This window comes from Prionailurus viverrinus, chromosome A3 (genome assembly GCF_022837055.1).
Source record: "Prionailurus viverrinus isolate Anna chromosome A3, UM_Priviv_1.0, whole genome shotgun sequence".
Lineage (NCBI taxonomy): Eukaryota > Metazoa > Chordata > Mammalia > Carnivora > Felidae > Prionailurus > Prionailurus viverrinus.
In genome coordinates, this window is record NC_062563.1 from 108929199 (window position 1) to 108948932 (window position 19734).

At 36.4% G+C, this 19734-nt stretch overlaps 1 protein-coding gene across 3 annotated transcripts in view; it reads left to right on the plus strand.

Annotated features, from left to right (window-relative positions):
* MAP4K3 (mitogen-activated protein kinase kinase kinase kinase 3) overlaps positions 1 to 19734 on the plus strand; it is a 204989-nt gene that overhangs the window by 87666 nt on the left and 97589 nt on the right. For 2 of the 3 annotated variants that reach the window (XM_047851984.1, XM_047851986.1), the window contains exon 3: positions 17737 to 17827. The exons of the other annotated variant lie outside the window; for it this stretch is intronic. In XM_047851984.1, coding sequence (XP_047707940.1) covers positions 17737 to 17827 — 91 coding nt within the window. The remainder of the gene's footprint in view (positions 1 to 17736; positions 17828 to 19734) is intronic. 3 annotated transcript variants of the gene reach the window in all.

Here is a 19734-nt window from a genome sequence, read left to right on the forward strand (position 1 = left end):
ATAGTCTTGAAAAAAAGAACAAAGTTGAAGGGCTTGCACTGCTCCATTTTAGAAGTTATTACAAAGATGCAGTAATCAAGACAGTGTAGTATTGACATAAGAATCGACATGTAGATCAGTGCAGTAGAATTAAGCATCCAGAATTTAATCCTTGTATTTATGATCATGATTTTTGAGAATGTTACCAAGACAAGTCAGTGGGGAAAAGAATAGTTTTTTAGATAAGTGATGCTAAAAATGAATTTGGGACTCCAACCTCACACCATACAGAGATTAATGCAAAATGGATCACATAACTAAATGTGAGAGTTAAAACTATAAAACTTTTAGAAGAAAACCTAGGAATAAATTTTTGCAACCTTAGGTTAGGCAGTGCTTTCTTAGATATGACACCAAAAGTGATAAAAGAAGAACTATATAAATTAGATTTATATCAAAATTAAGAACTTTTGTTCTGGAAAATGACCATTAATTAACAAAGTGAAAAGACAGTGTGTGCAGAATGAGAGAAAATGTTTGTAAATTAAAGGGACTGGATCTAGAATATATAAAGAGCTCTTTGAACTCAATTAAAAAAAAGAGACAACCCAATTTAAAAACAGGCAAAGTAGGGGCACCTGGATGGCTCAGTTGGTCAAGCATCCGACTTCGACTCAGATCATGATTTCATGGCTCATGAGTTCGAGCCCTGTGTTGGACTCTGTGCAGACAGCATGGAGCCTGGAGCCTGCTTCGAGTTCTGTGTCTCCCTCTCTCTCTGCCCCTCCCCTGCTTATGCTCGCTCTCTCTCTCTCTCAAAATTAATAAATGTTAAAAAAATTTTTTTTTAAAACAGGCAAAGGATTCAAGTAGACACTTCTTCAAAAAAGAATTTACAAAGGGCCAGTAGGCATGTGCTCAAAAGATGCTCAACAGCATTAGCTATTATGAAAATGCAAAATTTTGAGATACCACTTTATACCCATAAGGATGGCTGTAATAAAAAAAGTAACAGTGTTGGTAAGATCATGGAGTAATTGAAACTCTCATACATTGCTGGTGGTAATGTAAAATGGTGCAGCCACTTTGGAAAATAGTTTGGCAGCTCCCCAAAATTGTTAGACAGTGAGTTACATATGTTCTAGTTTTTCCACTACTAGGTATGTACATAAAATAAATAACAACCTACATTTACACACGAACCTGTACATGAATATTCAGAGCAGCATTATTCATAATGGTAATAAAGTAGAAACAACCTAAATATCTATCAACTGATGAATGGATAAATAAAATGTGGTGTATCCACAATGGAAAAAAAGGGAATGAAGTATTGATACATGGACAGTATGGATGAATGTTTGAAAACTTTATGCAATGGAAAGAAATTAGTCACAAAGGACCACAAATGGTATGATTCCATTTATATGAAATGTCTATCATGGCAAATTTGTATAAGCAGATTAGTTCCCTAGGGCTGGGGGAGGAATGATGGGAATGGGGAGTGGCTGCCAAGGAGATTGAAAAGGTTCTAACATCGATTGTGATGGTGGTCATACAGTCCTGGAAGTATATTAAAAACCATTGAATTGTACGCTTCATTTGGGTGAATTATATCTCATTAAAACTGTTACAAAGATGGTACTCGTAGTATTAATAATTACTAGAACATAATGCTTATTGCTGTATTAATACTTAAATTTAGAAACAGCTAAAAATAGAATCTTGGGCTCTTACTGATTACAGGTATGTAACTAATTATACTAGTTAGACTGCTAAGGCAGCTAGTTTTTTCACTTAGCAAAGAGAAAAGGTGGCAACTAGGAAAAGGTTGAAGAAAATGCAAGAGTAAGAAAGATTAAAGATGATATTTGGAATTGAGAAAGAAGTCTCCTTAAGGAGTGATAAGATATCTGCGAAAAGAAGGTGTGGTATGAGTTGGGAACAAAAATAGAGTGGGGGAAGAAAAGTAATTAACAGTGCTGTCCCTTGGAAACCTCCTTAGTCTAAAGTAGCCTAAGCCCCTTAACCAACAACTTGCTAGGAAGCAGGAGGAAGGGGACCAAGCAGGGAGGCTCAGGAGGAAGGGTTGATGTTGAGGTTCTTTAGTTTATGTGGTCAGAACTTGTGAAGTTGTGAAATTTTGGTTAGCCTTTGTTTTTTGTTTCATTTTTTTGTATGCAGTTGTACTTACTGTACTTTTCCAAAACCATCAGCTGTAAGTTGATGACCAGTTTATCTCATCTTGCATGAGATTTTTTCCACTTTTAGTACTGAAAGTGCCATGTTCCAGGGAGTCCTTAAGAGTCCTTCAGTCCTTGGTCACCCTAGTTGTAAGATGTGCTGCTGATTTATAATAGCTTTTTTTGCTGTGCGTGCGTGTGTGTGTGTGTGTGTGTGTGTGTGTGTGTGTGTGTAGATGATGAGGGAGAAAGACGCATTAAATGTATACATTACCGGTAAAATTCAATTTGGAAAAAAAATGAATTATAGAACCAAGAATTAGGGAAATGCCACAAAATATTTGTTGACTCTTACATTGTTAAGACCCTTTATAGTTAGGCACTAGAGTTATCAGCACCAAGACATGGGCCTTGTTCTAAAGGAACTGTCTATAGTGATAGCAATTCTTTGAGATGATATCTTTTCCTCAGCAACAAGAGTGTGTGTTGTTGTTTTTTCTTTCTTTTTTTTTTTTTAATTTTAGAGAGAGAGCGTGCAAGCACGGGAGAGGGGCAGTGTGGGGGGAAGAAAGAGAATCTCAAGCAGGCTCTACACTCAGTGCAGAGCCCGATATGGGGCTCAATTCCATGACCTGAGCCAAACTCAAGGGTCAGATGTTCAACCTACTGAGCCACCCAGGCACCTGAAGCGTCTATTTTTAGTAGAAAAAAGTTGAAAGAACTGTTGGTAAGAATGTGGTTGTCCTGAAGTCTTCACAAGACTATAATTTCTGTGAAGGCAAACTTCATATTCATTTTCTTTAACATAAGATTCCCAGTGTCTGGTAAGTTGCCTGGCACCTATTAAAGACTCAGTAAATATTTATTGGATAAATCAAATTAATGAGGAAGATTAGGAGACTGGACAGAAGATACTTTAGAGATTTCTTAGAGATAGGTCGGTTTAAACCAGGATTCTTTTTTGTTTTTTTGCCAGTAAATAGCTAATGTTTACAGACTTTGTGCCAGGCTCCGTCCGAATGCTTTGGTTGTTGACTGATTTAATCATTGTATTATTATCCCTGTTTTTTATAGATAAGGAAACAGATGGCACTGAAAGTTTAAAATGCTTGCCTGAATAGAGTGGATCTTGGATTTGCACCCTGGCAGTGGGACCCAGAACCTGCCCTCTCCCTGCTCTCAGGAGTTGGCAGTGGTGTGGAAACTGTAGTATCAAGTTCAGCTGGATGTTTACTTAACCTAGAGCTAGTACATGAAAGCCTTTGTTGGTAGAGCCACCACTTACCCAGCTAAGTGATTTCTCTGCACTTTAAAGGAATAGTGAACTTCACTGGGTAAGATATAAATGTTTCTTCAAAACCTGTAAATCTGCCCAAATTGGGCATCTTTTGTGGAGAAATTAATGAATAATATACAAAAAAAAGAGATAAACCAGCGGGTGGGAGGGAGGAAACGGTGGGTAATGGGCATTGAGGAGGGCACCTGTTGGGATGAGCACTGGGTGTTGTATGGAAACCAATTTGACAATAAATTTCATATTAAAAAAAAAAAAAAAGATAAACCAGCAAGTAAACTCTGCCTTCTAAAGAGCATAATGTAAACAGTTTAATTAGCAAGTTTTTCACGCTCTGACACAAAATGGAGACGGGAATGTCAAGTAACTAATGGAGAAAGTAAAAATTTCCCGGCTGTTTGTCAGGCTGGAATTACACACAGAAAGCCTTACACAATGTTTCTCCCAAGAATAATGCAGTTGGAAAGTGTCGTGATAAGCCCTTTGAGTGACGATGGCTTGCTTATATACCAAGAAACTTTGTTCTTGAAAATCATAGACTGTCAGAAACTTGGCTGTATGTAATTATATCTGTAAGAGTAAAATATCCCCCTCTTGTCTGGAGAATCTTAAGTCATTTTGATATGAGAAGCAATCTTGAGCTACAGCTGAGTTACACAGCTTCAGATAAGGGGTTTCTGGATACAACATCCACACAGTTGCTAAGGAAAGAGGACATTGGGTTCTCTTTGCAGTCCAGTCCTGACGTGGACCCGTTTTACATACCGCTCTGCTTTGCTCTAAGCCTGTCACAGCACTGCTTAGTTTAAATTTCACCTAAACTTCACTCCTCCCCAAATCTCATAACTGTTACCTTTCCTCTGTTTTGTGAGATGGCTCAGGATTCCTCTGCTGTGCAGTCTTCCTCATTGCAATGCATCAGGCTCCAGGTTTGTTCCTGTGGTCTTTAACCTGATCGGACTAGCACACTGCTGACTCTTGGAGACTGATTTGAAAAGAAAACTAAAATTGGATCAAGATGAGAGCTCATTGCAGAGCTTGCTAGTAGAATAGAAATCACCTTGCAGTTCTTATAAGGTGTCATTGTGGGTCTCTTGAGTCTTTTTTTTTTTCCTTTGTGTGTTTTAAAGTCATTGTTAGAGCCGTAAGGAACTTTTTAGGTCTTCTTTCTCAATGGTTATCAGATGTTGCACAGCTTTCAAAATTTTTGTCATAAAGAATAGGTGGTGATGGGAAGCACTATTTGAACAATTGCTTAAGCCTGGCTCTTATATTTCCTGTTGTGAAAAAGTAGGCACCGCATTTATAATCCCCCCAAACTCACACGTTTTATTTGTGGATCTGATTCCTCTGATTCTTGGCCCACTGTTTAGTTTTCCACACTAAAATACAGGATTTAATTACAGTTCCTCATAATTACTCATTTGTGGTATTGCTTGCAGCACCACGATTCTACTATTTTTTAAAGTAGAACGTAAATGCAGAGAATACTGATTAATTAGGTAGCAACTCATGGGAGAAGCTCATTTCTTCTACATGGGGAAATTCGTTCCTTTTCCAACATAGTGAAAAGTATAGAGGTTGATGTGCAGGGTAATTTGCAGTAAGAAAAATAGGGTATTATGTTTTGTTTTCATTGAGAGCAACCTTTATTAAATTGTAGAGCAAAATTCTGAAAGTGCGAAAGGTACCGGAAAGACCTCACTCTACTATTTCTTCATGGTTCTCCAAAGTTGTATTTTATAAGTTTTCTTTCCTGTCTGCTTTTGACATTAGTTTTTTTCTGTCCTGAGAGGTAGGAGAGGTGCTTTCTCCTCTTTATTTTCATCATAGAGTAGAAGGCACCAGGGAAATGATTTATCTGGCTCCTTTTCTGTGTCCCTGGAGTGCGTTAGTAGTAGATCCCTTACCACCTGTTGTTTATTCAGTGTTGCACTGTGCTTATTGCCATCGTGAAGAGAATCTTTGTTACATCATTTATGATAATTTTCAAAGATTAATCATGGGTTGCTTAACCATTCTTTAATATATGAAAGGCATGTTATGGGCTTGAGGCTGACTATACTAGACAGATTCTGTATTTAACAATTGAAGGGTCATAATGCTCAAAGTTAAAACACAAATAACAAAGGACTTTTTGTTTAATATAGCTGCCATTTCTTCCTCATTTCCAATCCTGTGTGTCTGTTCAGTGGATTTAGCTGCATGAATATTTAGCACTCAATTTAGTTAGGATAGAAGATACAAAGACAGGGTTCCTGCCTTCATAGAGCTTGTTACCCAATGTGAAAATGAACTAGAGAGTGTTTTTGTAGCAACCTAACTACAGGGATTGAGCCAGGTATGTGTGTATTTGAATTGTGCTGACAGTAAGGAATGGGCGGACTGTGACTAGAAACAATCGATTCCCACGTCAATGAATAGCTGGCTTTGACTAGTCGTTTACTCTGTGAAATACTCTAGATGGGGCGTATCTAGGCAAGATGCTCTGTGAAAGGACACAAATAGGACATATATCCTGATTCATTTGATGGGTTCCGTAGAGGTTGTAAGGTTCATTTCACTTGGTATAATTAGGAAAGGAACAGTTCAGCTGAGCCTCCAAGGCTGGCTAGGATTTTGCTAGCTATAGGAGAATAGGGGTATTTCATATGAGGATACTGTGAAAGCAGAGATGGTATTGACATACCCGGCCTGCTCTGTTTGGGTTTGGTGGGAAATAAGATGTAGAAAGCAGATTGATGATAGTTTATGGAGAATGGTAAATAGTAGCTGAAAGATTTAGACTTTACCCTGCAGACTGTGAGATTTTTTTTTTTTTACAGGTTAGTAGCACAGTGTACATAGGACAGAGTGAGAAGAGAGATCCTGGGAGTAAGAAGACCTGTTATTCTTACAACATCCACAGTTGAGTAGCATGAAAGGCAGGGATGACTGCATGAGATTTTAGGGCGGAAGGGGGAACAGGACTGAAACATGACTGATAGGCTACTACGGAAAAGGAAAGAGGTACAGTGTATGTCCAAATTGAGGTTATGGGGAGAATAGTTTTGCTGTACTGTTTTTATTTTGGGAACTGATACTTTCTTAAGTTTTATTCAGCTGTGACTTATGCCTACATAGCCTCCGGATCAGGAGCCATAGAAAATTGTATTTTAAACCAAGCCTTGTGAGAGAGAACCAGAACACTAGAGAGCTCGAAGTTTTAGAACTATCCCTAAACAGTAAAGTGTGGTTCTTGTTGTAAGCATGGTAAAGATAGAAAAATTATTGCCCATTATATTCTTTGCTTGGTTTAAAATCTGTACCATGATTTGTGTTTCCTTTTTGTTCTTACTCCAGCTTTCAAGCCTGCTACAAACCTACTTTACATAAAGAAATTCTAGGTATGCCGCTGTAATTTTTAATAAAGTAGTAGGGATATAATCCAGAGGACTGGTACTGGGAATTCACTACTGAGTTATGGGTACCTCCTTTATTTTGAATCTTCCATTAGAGCTATGTTGATAAACTGGGCTCTCAAAAGAAGAGCTGGATCCAGGTAAGAGAAAAGGAGACCTAGAAGGTTAGTTAGGAATTTCTGGTTCAGTCAGTCTAACCTCACTACCTGGAGACCATCCGTTCACATTGGGGAATGTTTTCTCAAATACTTATTTGAAATGAAATGGGTAGAATTTCGTTCTTTGGGTGTGAAAATTTTTTTTACTCTTTTTATGTATACAGTGCAGATACACACACACACACACACATATAGAATATCTGTGGCATTAAAATTTCATCGGGAAAGGCCATTAGGAAAACAAGATGGAGAAACGCTGTATTAGGAGTTTTTGTTTTTGTTTTCTTTCCCCTAGGAGTGGGAATCCTGTTTTCTTTAAACCAAATATACCTAATCATGGAATGATGATGGAAACTGTTCTGGTACACCAGTCAGGATATTTTAATCTTCCACTGTTTAGTTTCAGCAAGGAAATTTCTTGAACCCATGAACTCAAGTTCAGAGTTGATTTGTAACCATTTATGCAAATGTAAGTGATACTTACTTTAAACATTGTTAATCATAAACACTTATTAAAAGATGGCCAAACAAAAAATAAACTATAAGTTATTTTCATTAGATCATCTATTTGAAGAGTCATTTTCTTATTTGCAATCCTTAAAAATACCAATACTGCTATCATAATTCATTTTTTCATTTATATTGGAATATCTAGAAATCCTTGGAACTATTAGATACTTCCTTTATATTTCTGTGTGGTTTTAATTTGTAATTTGAGTATTCTCCCCAAAACTAAGAATTGGGTACTAGTTCTGTGGTTTGCAAAAAATATTTTACAATTTTATATTGTAATTACTTAAAGTCATTTTCTTATCCCTTTAAAATTAGCCATTAGATTTCATGGTAGTTTAAGATAGTAATTGTATTTCAGTATTTCCTGGTACCCTGATGGTTTGGGACAGTAGTTGACAGCTTGTTTAAGAGAATAACAGTTCTGAGAAGAGAGCCATAGATTACTGAAATACTATTAATTCCATTTATTATTTCTATAATATGAAATGGAGTTTTATAAATTATGTATTTTGAATGGTACCATAAATCAAATTAAAAGGCAACTCAAAACTGGTTTATAAAATACATGTAGCATGGATGGACATTGCCATTTCTCTGTGTTTAACAATTCTTTTTTAATGTTTGTTTATATTTAAGAGAGTGAGAGAGAAAGAGCGCAAGCAGGGGAGGGGCAGAGAAAGAGGGAGACACAGAATCCGAATCCAGGCTCTGAGCCATCAGCACAGAGCCCAGGGCGAGGCTCGAACTCACTAACCATGAGATCATGACCTGAGCTGAAGTCGGACGCTTAACCAACTAAGCCACCCAGGCACCTCTCTCTGTGTTTAAAATAGAATGGAAGCAGGAGTGTTTATGAGTGAAGTACCCATAAGATGGACATGGGAAATCATACTTCTTTCCCATAATCTAAGTTTAAATTTTCTTTCTGGCCATAGAACATTGTGTGTGCATGTGTGTGCATGCATGTGGTTAAAAAATACCAAACCAAACAAAAAAACCCACAGATTTAGCTTCTTAACAAATTTTTAAGTGTATAGTACAGCATTAACTATAAGCACAATGTTGTACAGCAGATCTCTAGAACGTTTTCATCTTGCATGATTAAAACTCTATACCTGTTGGGGTGCCTGGACAGCTCAGTTGGTGGAGTGTCTTAACTCTTGATTTTGGCTCGGCTCATGATCCCAGAGTTGTGCAATCGAGCCCCATATTGGGCTCCATGCTGAGCGTGGAGCCTGCTTAAAATTCTCTTTCTCTCTCCCTCTCCTCTACCCTACTCATGCTCACTCTCTCTAAGAAAAATAAATACAAATAACTAAGTAAATACCCAGAAGTTGTATTGCTGGATCATATGGTAGCTCTGTTTTTTTCCTTTTGTGAGGAACCGGTTTCCTGTTTTCCGTAGCAGCTGCATCATTTTACATTCCTATCAACAGTTTACAAGTGTTCAGATTTCTCTACATTCTCACCAACCTTTCTTTCCTTTGTTTTCTTTTTCCTTTTCTTTTCTCCCTCCCCGTCTTTCTTTTCTCTTTTTCTTTTTTTCTTTTTACTTCTTTCTGTTTCTCTTTCCTTCTCTTTCTCGCTTTCTCTTTCTCTTTCGATAATGGCCATCCCAACAGCTGTGAGTTGATATCTCATTGTGGCTTTGATTTGCATTTCCTTGATGCTTAATGGTGTTGAGCATTTTTCATGTATCTGTGGGCCATTTGTACATATTTTTTAGAGAAATATCTATTCAAGTCCTTTGCCCATTTTTTAATCAGGGTGTTTTGGTTTTTTGGAATGTTTTGCTTTTCAGTTATGGGAGTTCCATATGTATTATGGATATTAACCCCTTATCAGATACCTGGCTTACAAATATTTTCTCCCACTCTGTAGTTTGCATTTTCACTCTGTTGATTGTTTTCTTTGCTGTGCGAGAAGTTTTTTAGTTTGATGTAGTCCCACTTGTCTATTTTTGCCTTTGTTGCTTGTTCTTTTTGTGTCATATCCAAGAAATCGTTGCCAAGACCAGTGTTATGAAGTTTTCCCCCAATGTTTTCTTGTAGAAGTTTTACATTTTCAGGTCTTGAGTTTAAGTCTTTAATCCATTTTGAGTTGCTTTTTGTGTATGGTGTAAGATAAGGGTCCAATTTCATTTTTCTGCATGTGGATATCCACTTTTTCCAGCGCCATTTATTGGAGAGATTATTCTATTCCCATTCAGTAGTCGTCATGCCCTTGTGGAAAATCAGTTGACCATACATGTGTGGGTTTATTTCTGGGCTGTCTGTTCTGTTCCATTGGTCTATATGTTTGTGTTTATGCCAGTACTGCCCTATTTTAATTACTATAGCTTTGTAGCATGTTTGAAATCAAGAAATGTGAGGTCTCCAGCTTGGTTCTTTTTTCTCATGATTGTTTTGGATATTCAGGATCCTTTGTGGTTGTTTCATATGACTTTTAGGGTTGCGTTTTTCTATTTTGCAAAACTAAACAAAACAAAAGCCACTGGATTTCTATAAGGATTGCGTTGAATCTGTAGATCACTTTGGCTAGTATGGACACTTTAACAATATAAAGTCTTCCAGTCTATAATATGGACTTTATTTATGCCTTTAGTTTTTAGTATACAAGCCTTACACCTCATTGGTTAAGTTTATTTCTAACTATTTTATTCTTTTTGATGAGATTGTAATTGAGGTTTTTCTTGATTTTCTTTTTGGATTATTTATTGCTCCAGTATGTAGACACAACTGATTTTTGTATGTTAATTTTATATTCTGCAATGTTGCTGAATTTTTTAATGCTTATAGTTGTCTGTTTTTTGGAGTCTTTAGGGTTTTTTACTTATAAGATCATGTCATCTGCAAACAGAGATAGTTTTACTTGCTCCTTTCCAATTTGGATGCTTTTTATTTCTTTTCCTTACCACTCTGGCAGAAGACATTTAACATGATCCAGGGTAGACAAAGAATCAAAAAAAAAGGTGAGAATTCTTCTGGACATATCCATTCTTAAATAAGAGCTACTTATTTTAAAGTAATACCAATTACAAAATGGTTCTCCCATGTTTTTCTTTTCTGATGAATATAATTTTAAATTTTTTTATGTTCAAAAAGAGATTTGGTTGGTATTTTGGTTGGTGTATTACATTAATTCAGGGATTAATTCAATAGACAGTTGCCATCTTTACTATAATAAAGTCTTCTCTTCAAAAGTGAAGTGTCTTTCCATTTTTTAAAAATGTTTATTTATTTTGAGGCCGGTAGGGGGAGCAGATAGAGAATCCCAAGCAGGCTCCAGGCTGGCAGCGCTGAGCCTGACACAGGGCTTGAACCCATGAACCGTGAGATCATGGCCTGCGCCAAAATAAGGAGTCAGACACTTAATTGACCGAGCCACCCAGGCACCCCATCTTTCCATTTGTTTAGATCTTTTATCTCCCAAAATACTTTATTTATGGCCTACACATTTTGAAGCTTATCCTTAGATATATAATTTGATTTGATGTATTCTAATTTGTTAATTTAAGCATTTTAAAAAATTGTTTCTGGTTGTTTTTTCAGTTGATTTGTATTTGCTTGCTTTCTGGGAACATATCATATATACTAATAATGAGAATTTTGTATTTTTACTATTTATCCACCTACTTTTTTCTGTTGTGGATTTCAGTTTCTTAGTACTTCTAGAATAATTCATTGACTCATTCAGATTCAGTGCCCCTATTATGTGTTAGGAGACACAGTGACTAAGTAGACATACAGTATGTTAGATATGGCAAGTGCTACAGAGAAAACTAAGGGCAGTAATGTACTGTAAGAGCAGTTGTAGAGTTGTGATTGTGGGTTGCTATTTTGTATAGGGGTATCAGAGAAGGTCTCACCTTGAAGGCAACAGATGAGTAGAGCCTTGAAAGAAGTGAGGAAGCAAGCCATCTGGGTTAAGAGAGCACTTTAGGTAGTCTGAATAGAAAGTGTAAAGGCTGAGAGTCAGGAGCTCGTTTATGCTATTCAGGGAGAAAAGCAAGGAAGACAGTGTGGCTGAAGCCGAGTGAAGGGGGAGAATAGTAGGAGAAATAATGTAAAATTACAAACAACAAATCATACTGGGAGATAATAGTAACGAACATTTGTGAAGCCTTGTTCTAAGCATTGAAGTATTCTTTCATCTAATCCTTCCAATAAGAGAATTAGAGGGAGACACTGTTATCTCCATTTTATGAGGAACCTGAATTCAGAAAAAGAATATGAATGAGTTTGCCCAAGATCATACAGCCAGAAAGCTGTGAAATCAGGTTTCATAAATCAATATTTTGATTCCAAAGTACATATCCCTAATTATGACACTGTGCTAAACATGGTGAGTCCAATAGCAAAGTATAGATTTGATGTTATAGAAATAAAGGAATTACTTAAGGTTTGAGTTTAAACTGTTATAGTTATTATAGTACAGATTTCATGTCCCCTGTAAGTTTCTTAAAGTCAAGGAAAGTATTGTTCATTTCTGGAACTCTACCTATAGTTTCTAAGCACATTCTCACTTGTATCATATTTGCTGCTCAGTGTATGGTGGTTGTTGAATGTATTCTCAAGAAACACCATCTAAAGAGAATAACTGGGGGCACCTGGGTGGCTCAGTCAGTTGAGCATCTGTTGATTTGGGCTCAGGTCATGATCACAGGGTCATGGGGTTGAGCCCTACCTACATCGGGCTCCAGACTGAGCGTGGAGCCTGCTTAAGATTCTCTCCCCCCCCCCCCCCGCCTCTCTGCCCCTCTCCCCCTTAAAAAAAAAACAAAAAAGAAAACTACTCATCTTTATCCAACTGTAAAGTGTTAGGTATTTTTACAAACGATATATTGATTTATATATATATATTTATATATATAATTTCACAAATACATATATATGTACGTGTATGTATGTATATACATACATATATGTGCCTATATGTACATATATACACACACACAAACACCTCATTACAGAGTTCTACAGTAGAAGGTAAATCGTATCTATAACAAGTTGAGGAAACTTGTTTTTAAAAATCTTAAAAAAATGATAAAAATATTTTAAATTCTAACTTGCTGTGTTAAATAACTGTTGATAATGCAGAGAATTATTTTATTACAATGACACTTGTCAAGACATTTCTGGAAAACCATCACAACTTACTAGGATTGTGAAGATGTCAAACACTTAGAAGAAAGACATAAAGATGACTGAAGGAAAATAAGAAAACAAAGAAACAAAATAGGATACAGGAAACAAAATAAGAACACCAAGGGAAATTGAGGATGCCTTGTAAACTTGTGTTTACTTCACAGGGAGCAGAACTAGGGAAATAGAATACACAGTTTACAGATAGACTAAGACTTGGTTCTTTGAAGACACGAACATACTTGTCTCTTGGTTCACTTCCCAATGCAAGATAATCCTTAAATTTTCCTGGTTTGATTTTCAGATAAACTGTACTTCCGTTTAGTGTGAAGGGACATGTCAACTGCCTTCATACAACGACTTGGATGGAATTAGATCCATAAGCTGTTACACAGACCAAATGACATTGCTACCTCTTAACCAATAGTTCCATTTTTTTCATGTTTTATTTTTTTTGCATTTATTTATTTTGTTTTATTTATTTATTTTTAATATAACTTATTGTCAAATTGGTTTCCATACAACACCCACTGCTCATCCCAGCAGGTGCCCTCCTCGATGCCCATCACCCACTTTCCTCTTTCCCCCACCCCCCATCAACCTTCAAATGGATAAAGAAGATGTGGTTTATATATACAATGGAATACTACTTGGCAATGAGAAAGAATGAAATCTGGCCATTTGTAGCAACGTGGATGGAACTGGAGAGTATTATGCTAAGTGAAATAGTTCCGTTTTGACAGTTTCACAATATTTATCTGAACAACAATATTTGTATAATTATATTACTGAATTCTTATTACAGTTTTATAAAATAAGTAGTTTATTAATTCAAAATGCTTGTGTTAATGTACTTTATAAAACATACACAGTTGACACCAGTGAAAATAACGAGGCATACCAAAAAAGCAGTTAGTTGGATATTTGACTTAAGTATTATTTTGTCAAAGAAAAAGTAAAGAATTTTATGAAATTTTGGAAATACAGTGATTGTCAGTTTGTATCTAAAAGGCAAGGAGGTATTAGGGATTCTGTGTTTTGTTGTAGTTTTCAGGGAAAGACCCACCTCCATGGCATTGAAGTCTCCTCGTTTGTTCTCACACGTCTGACTAAATATAGCTGTTTACAGGAAAGCATTGTATACCAAGTAGAAATGTCTATAATCTGGTTCATTGTTATCTGTCATTGTATCTGTTCTTTATTAAATGGAAGAACTGAGTCTTTTTTTGTTAAAAAAAAAAAAGTTTGTTAAAACTCTAAAACATTTGTGAAGCACCTACTACAGTTTGGACAACATTTTTCATAAATGGATGGTAATAATTCTATCAGCTTAGAATAATGTTGACTACTGTAATAACTAAACTAGAACATATGAATGGCTTAACATAATCAAGTTTATATAATAGTTCAGTGCAGATGTTCAAGTTGTTGGATGACTTTCTTCCTTTTAGTGACTCAGGGACCCAGACTTCTTGCAGTTCCTGGGGCCTCACAGTGTCATGTAGTTTGCTGATAGGGAAATAAATCGTGCAACAAGGACACATTACTTTTGCTCAGTTTCCATTGGCAAGAACTAGTCCTTAGGCGCATCAGTGTTCACTGTGAAGGAAGTGTCATCTTTGACTAGATGATTGTCTCTCACCAATAACTTCTACACTGCGGAAGGAGAACACAGATTGAGAATGGCTAGCCAGCTCTGCCACAGTAATAATGTTGATAGTAATAATGTGTTAATTTCCTGTGGCTGCTGTAACAACTTACTACCAAACTTGATGGCTTGAAAAGCACACCTTTTTCTCGTAGAGTTCTGGAATTCTGAAATCCAGAGTGTGTTTCACTGGGTCAAGAGCCAAGTGTCAACAGGGCTGCACTCTCTCTGGAGACTCTAAGGGAGAATCTCTTTGCTTGCCTTTTCTAGCTTCTAGAGCCACATTCCTTGCTTGCACTCCTTAATTCTTGGCCTCTTCCTTCATCTTCAAAGCATAGCAACTTGCTTCTTGCCTTCTTATAGTCAAGTCTCCCTCTTCTTCCCTCTTACAAGGACACTTGTGATTCCACTTAGATGATCCAGAGAATTCAGGGTAATTTCCCCATCTCAAGATCCTTAATTTCATCACACTTGTAAAAACCCTTTTGCCATATACGGTCATATTGACAAGTTTTAAGGATTAGGACCCTTCTAGGGCCATTATTCAGCCTCCTGCAAATAGTTAACATTTATTGAACACAATGTGCGTCATGTTTATTTAGAGAAATTTTCATGTCTTAGTTTCTGTTTTTCTGCCTGTTTATTCATGATCCGGTCTACTTACAGGTTTGCCTGTTTTTCTCAGTTATGGTTTTCTTTTCTTTTCTTTTCTTTTCTTTTCTTTTCTTTTCTTTTCTTTTTTCTTTTCCTTTCCTTTTCCTTTCCTTTCCTTTCCTTTCCTTTCCTTTCCTTCCCTTTTCTTCTCCCTTCTCCCTTTTCCCTTTTCCCTTTTCCCTTTTCCTTGCCTTTTCTTTCTCTGCCATTTTTTTGGAAAATATATTCCTTACTTCAGTGTCTAAAAATTTTACATAAAATCCTAGACTCTCAGAATTGGAAAGAATCTGTAGAAATTGTCTGGTGTAACCATCCCAGTCTACAGTCCAATTAAGTGTGCTAGGATTTGGGATGGGGGTGCCTGTTAATTTATTCTTTGAAATATAGTTCTCTGGAGCTTTGATGAAAGCGCTTTAAATCTACTGTAAGGCTTCTTTGGATTACTGCTGTATTAAAACTCTGTTTTCTTTTTTTTCCTACCCAAATCACCCTTTTTCATTTACCTTTAAAAATCGAATCGTGGATTTTTTTTACTTCCCCCCCCCCCAAAAAAATGTTGAATTTAACTCAGCCATTCTCCTAAGCACATAGAAATGACTTGATAAGAAAAAAGGAAGCACTTTGGGTTAACACCAGTTTCTGGGAAAGAGGGTAGTTGAAGACTTAAAGCCATTCACAGGTTTTTGTAAAACATGAGAGTAGCAAATAAGCAATTAATTGTATAAAACATGGTAATAAATGGTTGAAATTAAACCAAAAGCAGCATTCTTGATTTAGTGTCAGCTTGTAGAGGAATTATGTGGTATTACAGATTCATTCAGGCAACAGTTCTATTGATCACATATTAGTTGCTATGGATACAAAGATGACTAAGACATAATCTTGTTCCAGAGGATGTGATATTCTAGTGAGAACGTAGACATGCACTGATGCAGTGTCATAAGGGCTATGATATGTGCAAAGATCACCATAGAAGATGTGATACAGTTGTGAGTAACAGAAACCACAACTCAGGGTAGCTTAAACAATACAAACAGGGAATTTATTGATCACGTGGAGGTATATCTGAAGCTTACAGAGTCAGATGAGGCTAGCTGCGGTGGCTCAGGCAAGCCTTCTTCCTTCCCCTGTTTTCCTGTTTCTCCTCAATGCTTTCTACAGATCAACTTTATTCTAAAGCTATCTCCCTTTGAGGTTGTAGAATGACTACCACCAGAACAACAGCTGTTATCCTCTGACCATCAAACTAGATCAACTTTGATCTCGTGTAAGCCCTTCAGTGCTTTGGGGAAATGCGTAATTGAGAGGCAGGTGAAAAAGCAAAATTTAGAACTTTCAAAGTATTTAATATGTCCCTGAAATTTGGTATTTGTTTTATTTGGCTTTATTATTTCTAATTAAATTTTTAATTTATTGTTGCAAATTGGATTTTTCTTAATATGATGAATATCAGGAATTCTTAATGATGGGGAATAAAGTAAGAAGAGAATCCTAGTTCAGTGATTTTCTTCTGAAAATTTGGAAGCATATAAGTTTTCTGTTCTCCCTTTGGAGATCTTTGATTTTGTATTTACTTCATCGCAGAAATTAAGAATCTGACATACTGCCTTTTCTCTTGAATTTCTTCCCTTGTAACTGGGACAGTAGAGTGGGTTTTGACATTGGGTTCAAATGGTTCATGGCTAGGCTACTTCAAGTCTCAATTAGGTTTACAGTAGGAAACTGCCAAGGCAAGAAATGTCAGGGCTTGCCATAATGACCTCATACTTACAGTTTGAGCTGTAATTTAGGGAATCTGTTTCTTACTTTGCCACTAATATACATTGAAAATGAGGCTGTTCATAGTATATAAAGCTTTTAAAAACTGAAAGTAGTGCAAAGCTACTTTCATGTAGATGTAAGGACTACCATTTGTCCCTTCTACCTGGTCCCTGGTTCACCACATTTGCATTCACTGCAGTTCTCTTTCTATCACAAGTGTTCATTCAGGAGCCATACCATGCAACACTGCTATAGGATTGCCAGATCTTATTTTGGAGAATTTGGGCAAGAAGGGAGTGGAAGGAGATTATTTGCTAATAGTCTGACCAGGCTAAATACAATTCCATTCTGCATCCGAATATGGCTGGAACAAGGCAGTTGAATATAGGAGAAGCCTGTGTATGTGGGCCATCTGGTAACCCAGTGCTGCTAGAGGGTGGCTCTCTCAGCCAAGAGCCTGTGGAGGTATATTTGACACTCTTGGTGCATAAGGGTTCCTGCCCTAACTTAAAAAGAACTACTTCCTTGTGCTGTCATTATATTAAATGTTACTTGGTAATAAAGGAAAAAAGCTGTGTATGTTTTCTAGGGAATTATATGATGATTATGTCCAGTGTGTAATAGTAATAATAACAAATGTTTATATAGCACTTACTCTGTACCAGGCACCATTCTAAGCATTTTACACAAATTAGCCCATTTAATTTTTCCAACAGTCTTAGGACAAATTATTACTATTTTTATCCCCATTTTGCAGAGGAAGAAATTGGCACAGGTCAAGTAACTTGCTCAAATTAACACAGCTTAGTAAGGGACAGAGTTAGTATTTGAATCTAGATAGTCTGGGACCTGAGTTCACACTTTTAATCACTGTACTTTTTGTTAACTAAAGACTGAAAGTGTAATTAAATATAACATCAGTAACATTATTATGTTTTGAAACAAATTGACATTTTGAAACTTACCTACTAAATATTCGACATGCTTGTTTTTTATTCTAGGAGAAGATTTTGCAGTTGTACAGCAAGAAATTATTATGATGAAAGACTGTAAACACCCAAATATTGTTGCTTATTTTGGAAGCTATCTCAGGTACATTTTTGTTTCCCATCACCTAATACATTTAACAAAATAAAGTTAGCTCTAATAGCATGCTTTGTAGTTTTCTTCATGCTTTGAAGATAGGATATTTTTGTGTGAATGAAATTTTTATTTCTGACCTGTGTATGTTCATTCCGTAATCAGTATCATAGTCTGATTTGTCTCTTGTACTCTTGGGAATTCTGGATGTGGTTTCAGTGAAGAAACTCGCAAGTAAAAATGAACTTTTATGGTTAATGTTTGCGTGGTAGACCAGAGATCTAAATATGCCATTCTGTTGCCCCTTACTCACAGACTTGGGTATATTTAGAAAGTCAGGAGCATCTCTAACTGCTAGGTTTTTATTAGAAACTTTTTCTTTCTTTTATGCTTCTAGCTCAGGGTGTTGCATCATCCCTTCCCTTCATTTTGTCCAAAGGACTAGGAACTATAATTATTTCACTAACTTCTTATTTTCCCAGGTTGTAAAGTAAACTTACACTGTGAATTGCAGTCTCTTGCTTTGGTCTGGCAGGACCACGCTGGGTTCCCCAGGTCATAGTCCATAGGGGTTGACCTCAAGGTCAAATCCTGTTTTTCCATTTACTTCTCTGTGCAGTTGTGAGCTGAACTCTGTGACTGACTTGTTTTTAAGGTTCCTTCCAAAAGGAGGATTGACGAATGTTCTCTTCCTTATGTATTAAAAAACCCTTAATGTTTTATTCTGGTGGATGTACTCTGGGATATATAAGTAAGTAGCTTATCACAGCTTCCATTGTCATATGACCCAGGTATTAAAAAAACACTTCTCTCCTGATGTAGGCACAGCATATAGAAAAGACAGGGCAGTTCTGCCCCCTCTTTCCAGCTTGTGAAAAGCCAACCAAACCAGCTCTTCTTGATTCTAACCACTCTTGAACAGTTTTGATTGCCCCATCTTCATTAAGGTTGAAGAGTAGGTTTAGTGGAGATGTTAGTTTATGTAGGGACAGATACTATGACCAGGTCAATGACTATTATATATTTTGAATGAGTTCTGTAACAGCCAATTTAAAACCACTTTAATGGTAAGTGGTTCAAATAATACCTAACACAATTTCTGATTCAGTTTTTATTTTATGGGCAGACCCAACACAGACAATTACTGTATCAGGTCAAAGAAACAATCTCTTCAAACTCAGTTAAGTTTGTGATAAAAATAATTGATTGCTGCTAATACGTTAAAATCATCACTTCAGGACAATTTGTTTTTTTACTGTTGTTGCTCCTAACAAAATGACCTACTTATACTCAATTTGGAGAAGCATCACAAAATACTTTTCCCACCAAGGGCAAACAGGTCTTTGGTCTAAGAGTTTTTCTCAAACATGGTCTGAGTCATCAGGAACTATGGGACCATTCAAAGGCTAACCTATTATTCTGGGATAGCATTTATATGGCACCTTGGTCTTTCTGCCATCAAGACAATAGCATCTTTGGTGGTTAAGAGTTCTGGAGTCAGATCGTTTGGATTGGTTGAGTCCTGACTCCATCATTTATTAACTGTGTGCCTCACAGCAAATTACTTAACTACTCTGAGCCTCCATTTCCTCATCTATAAAATAGGAATAATAATAATAGATACAAGATGTGATAGCTACGAGGATAATGAGTAAACACGTAGTGTTTCCAACAGTGATTAAAATAAAATAAATGCTCCATAAACATTAACTCCTATTACTACTACTATTGCTGCTGTTACTATTACTATTTCTTAACTGTTTTTAAGTGTTAATCATGTTAGTGCCTCATTTGATCTTTTCAGCAACTCTATTACCAGTATTTCTCTATGGTACATACTATTTCCATTTTACAAATAAGATGCTTGAGAGAGTTCAACATCAAGTAATTAGTTTACAGTCCAATTTCAAGTTATTGAC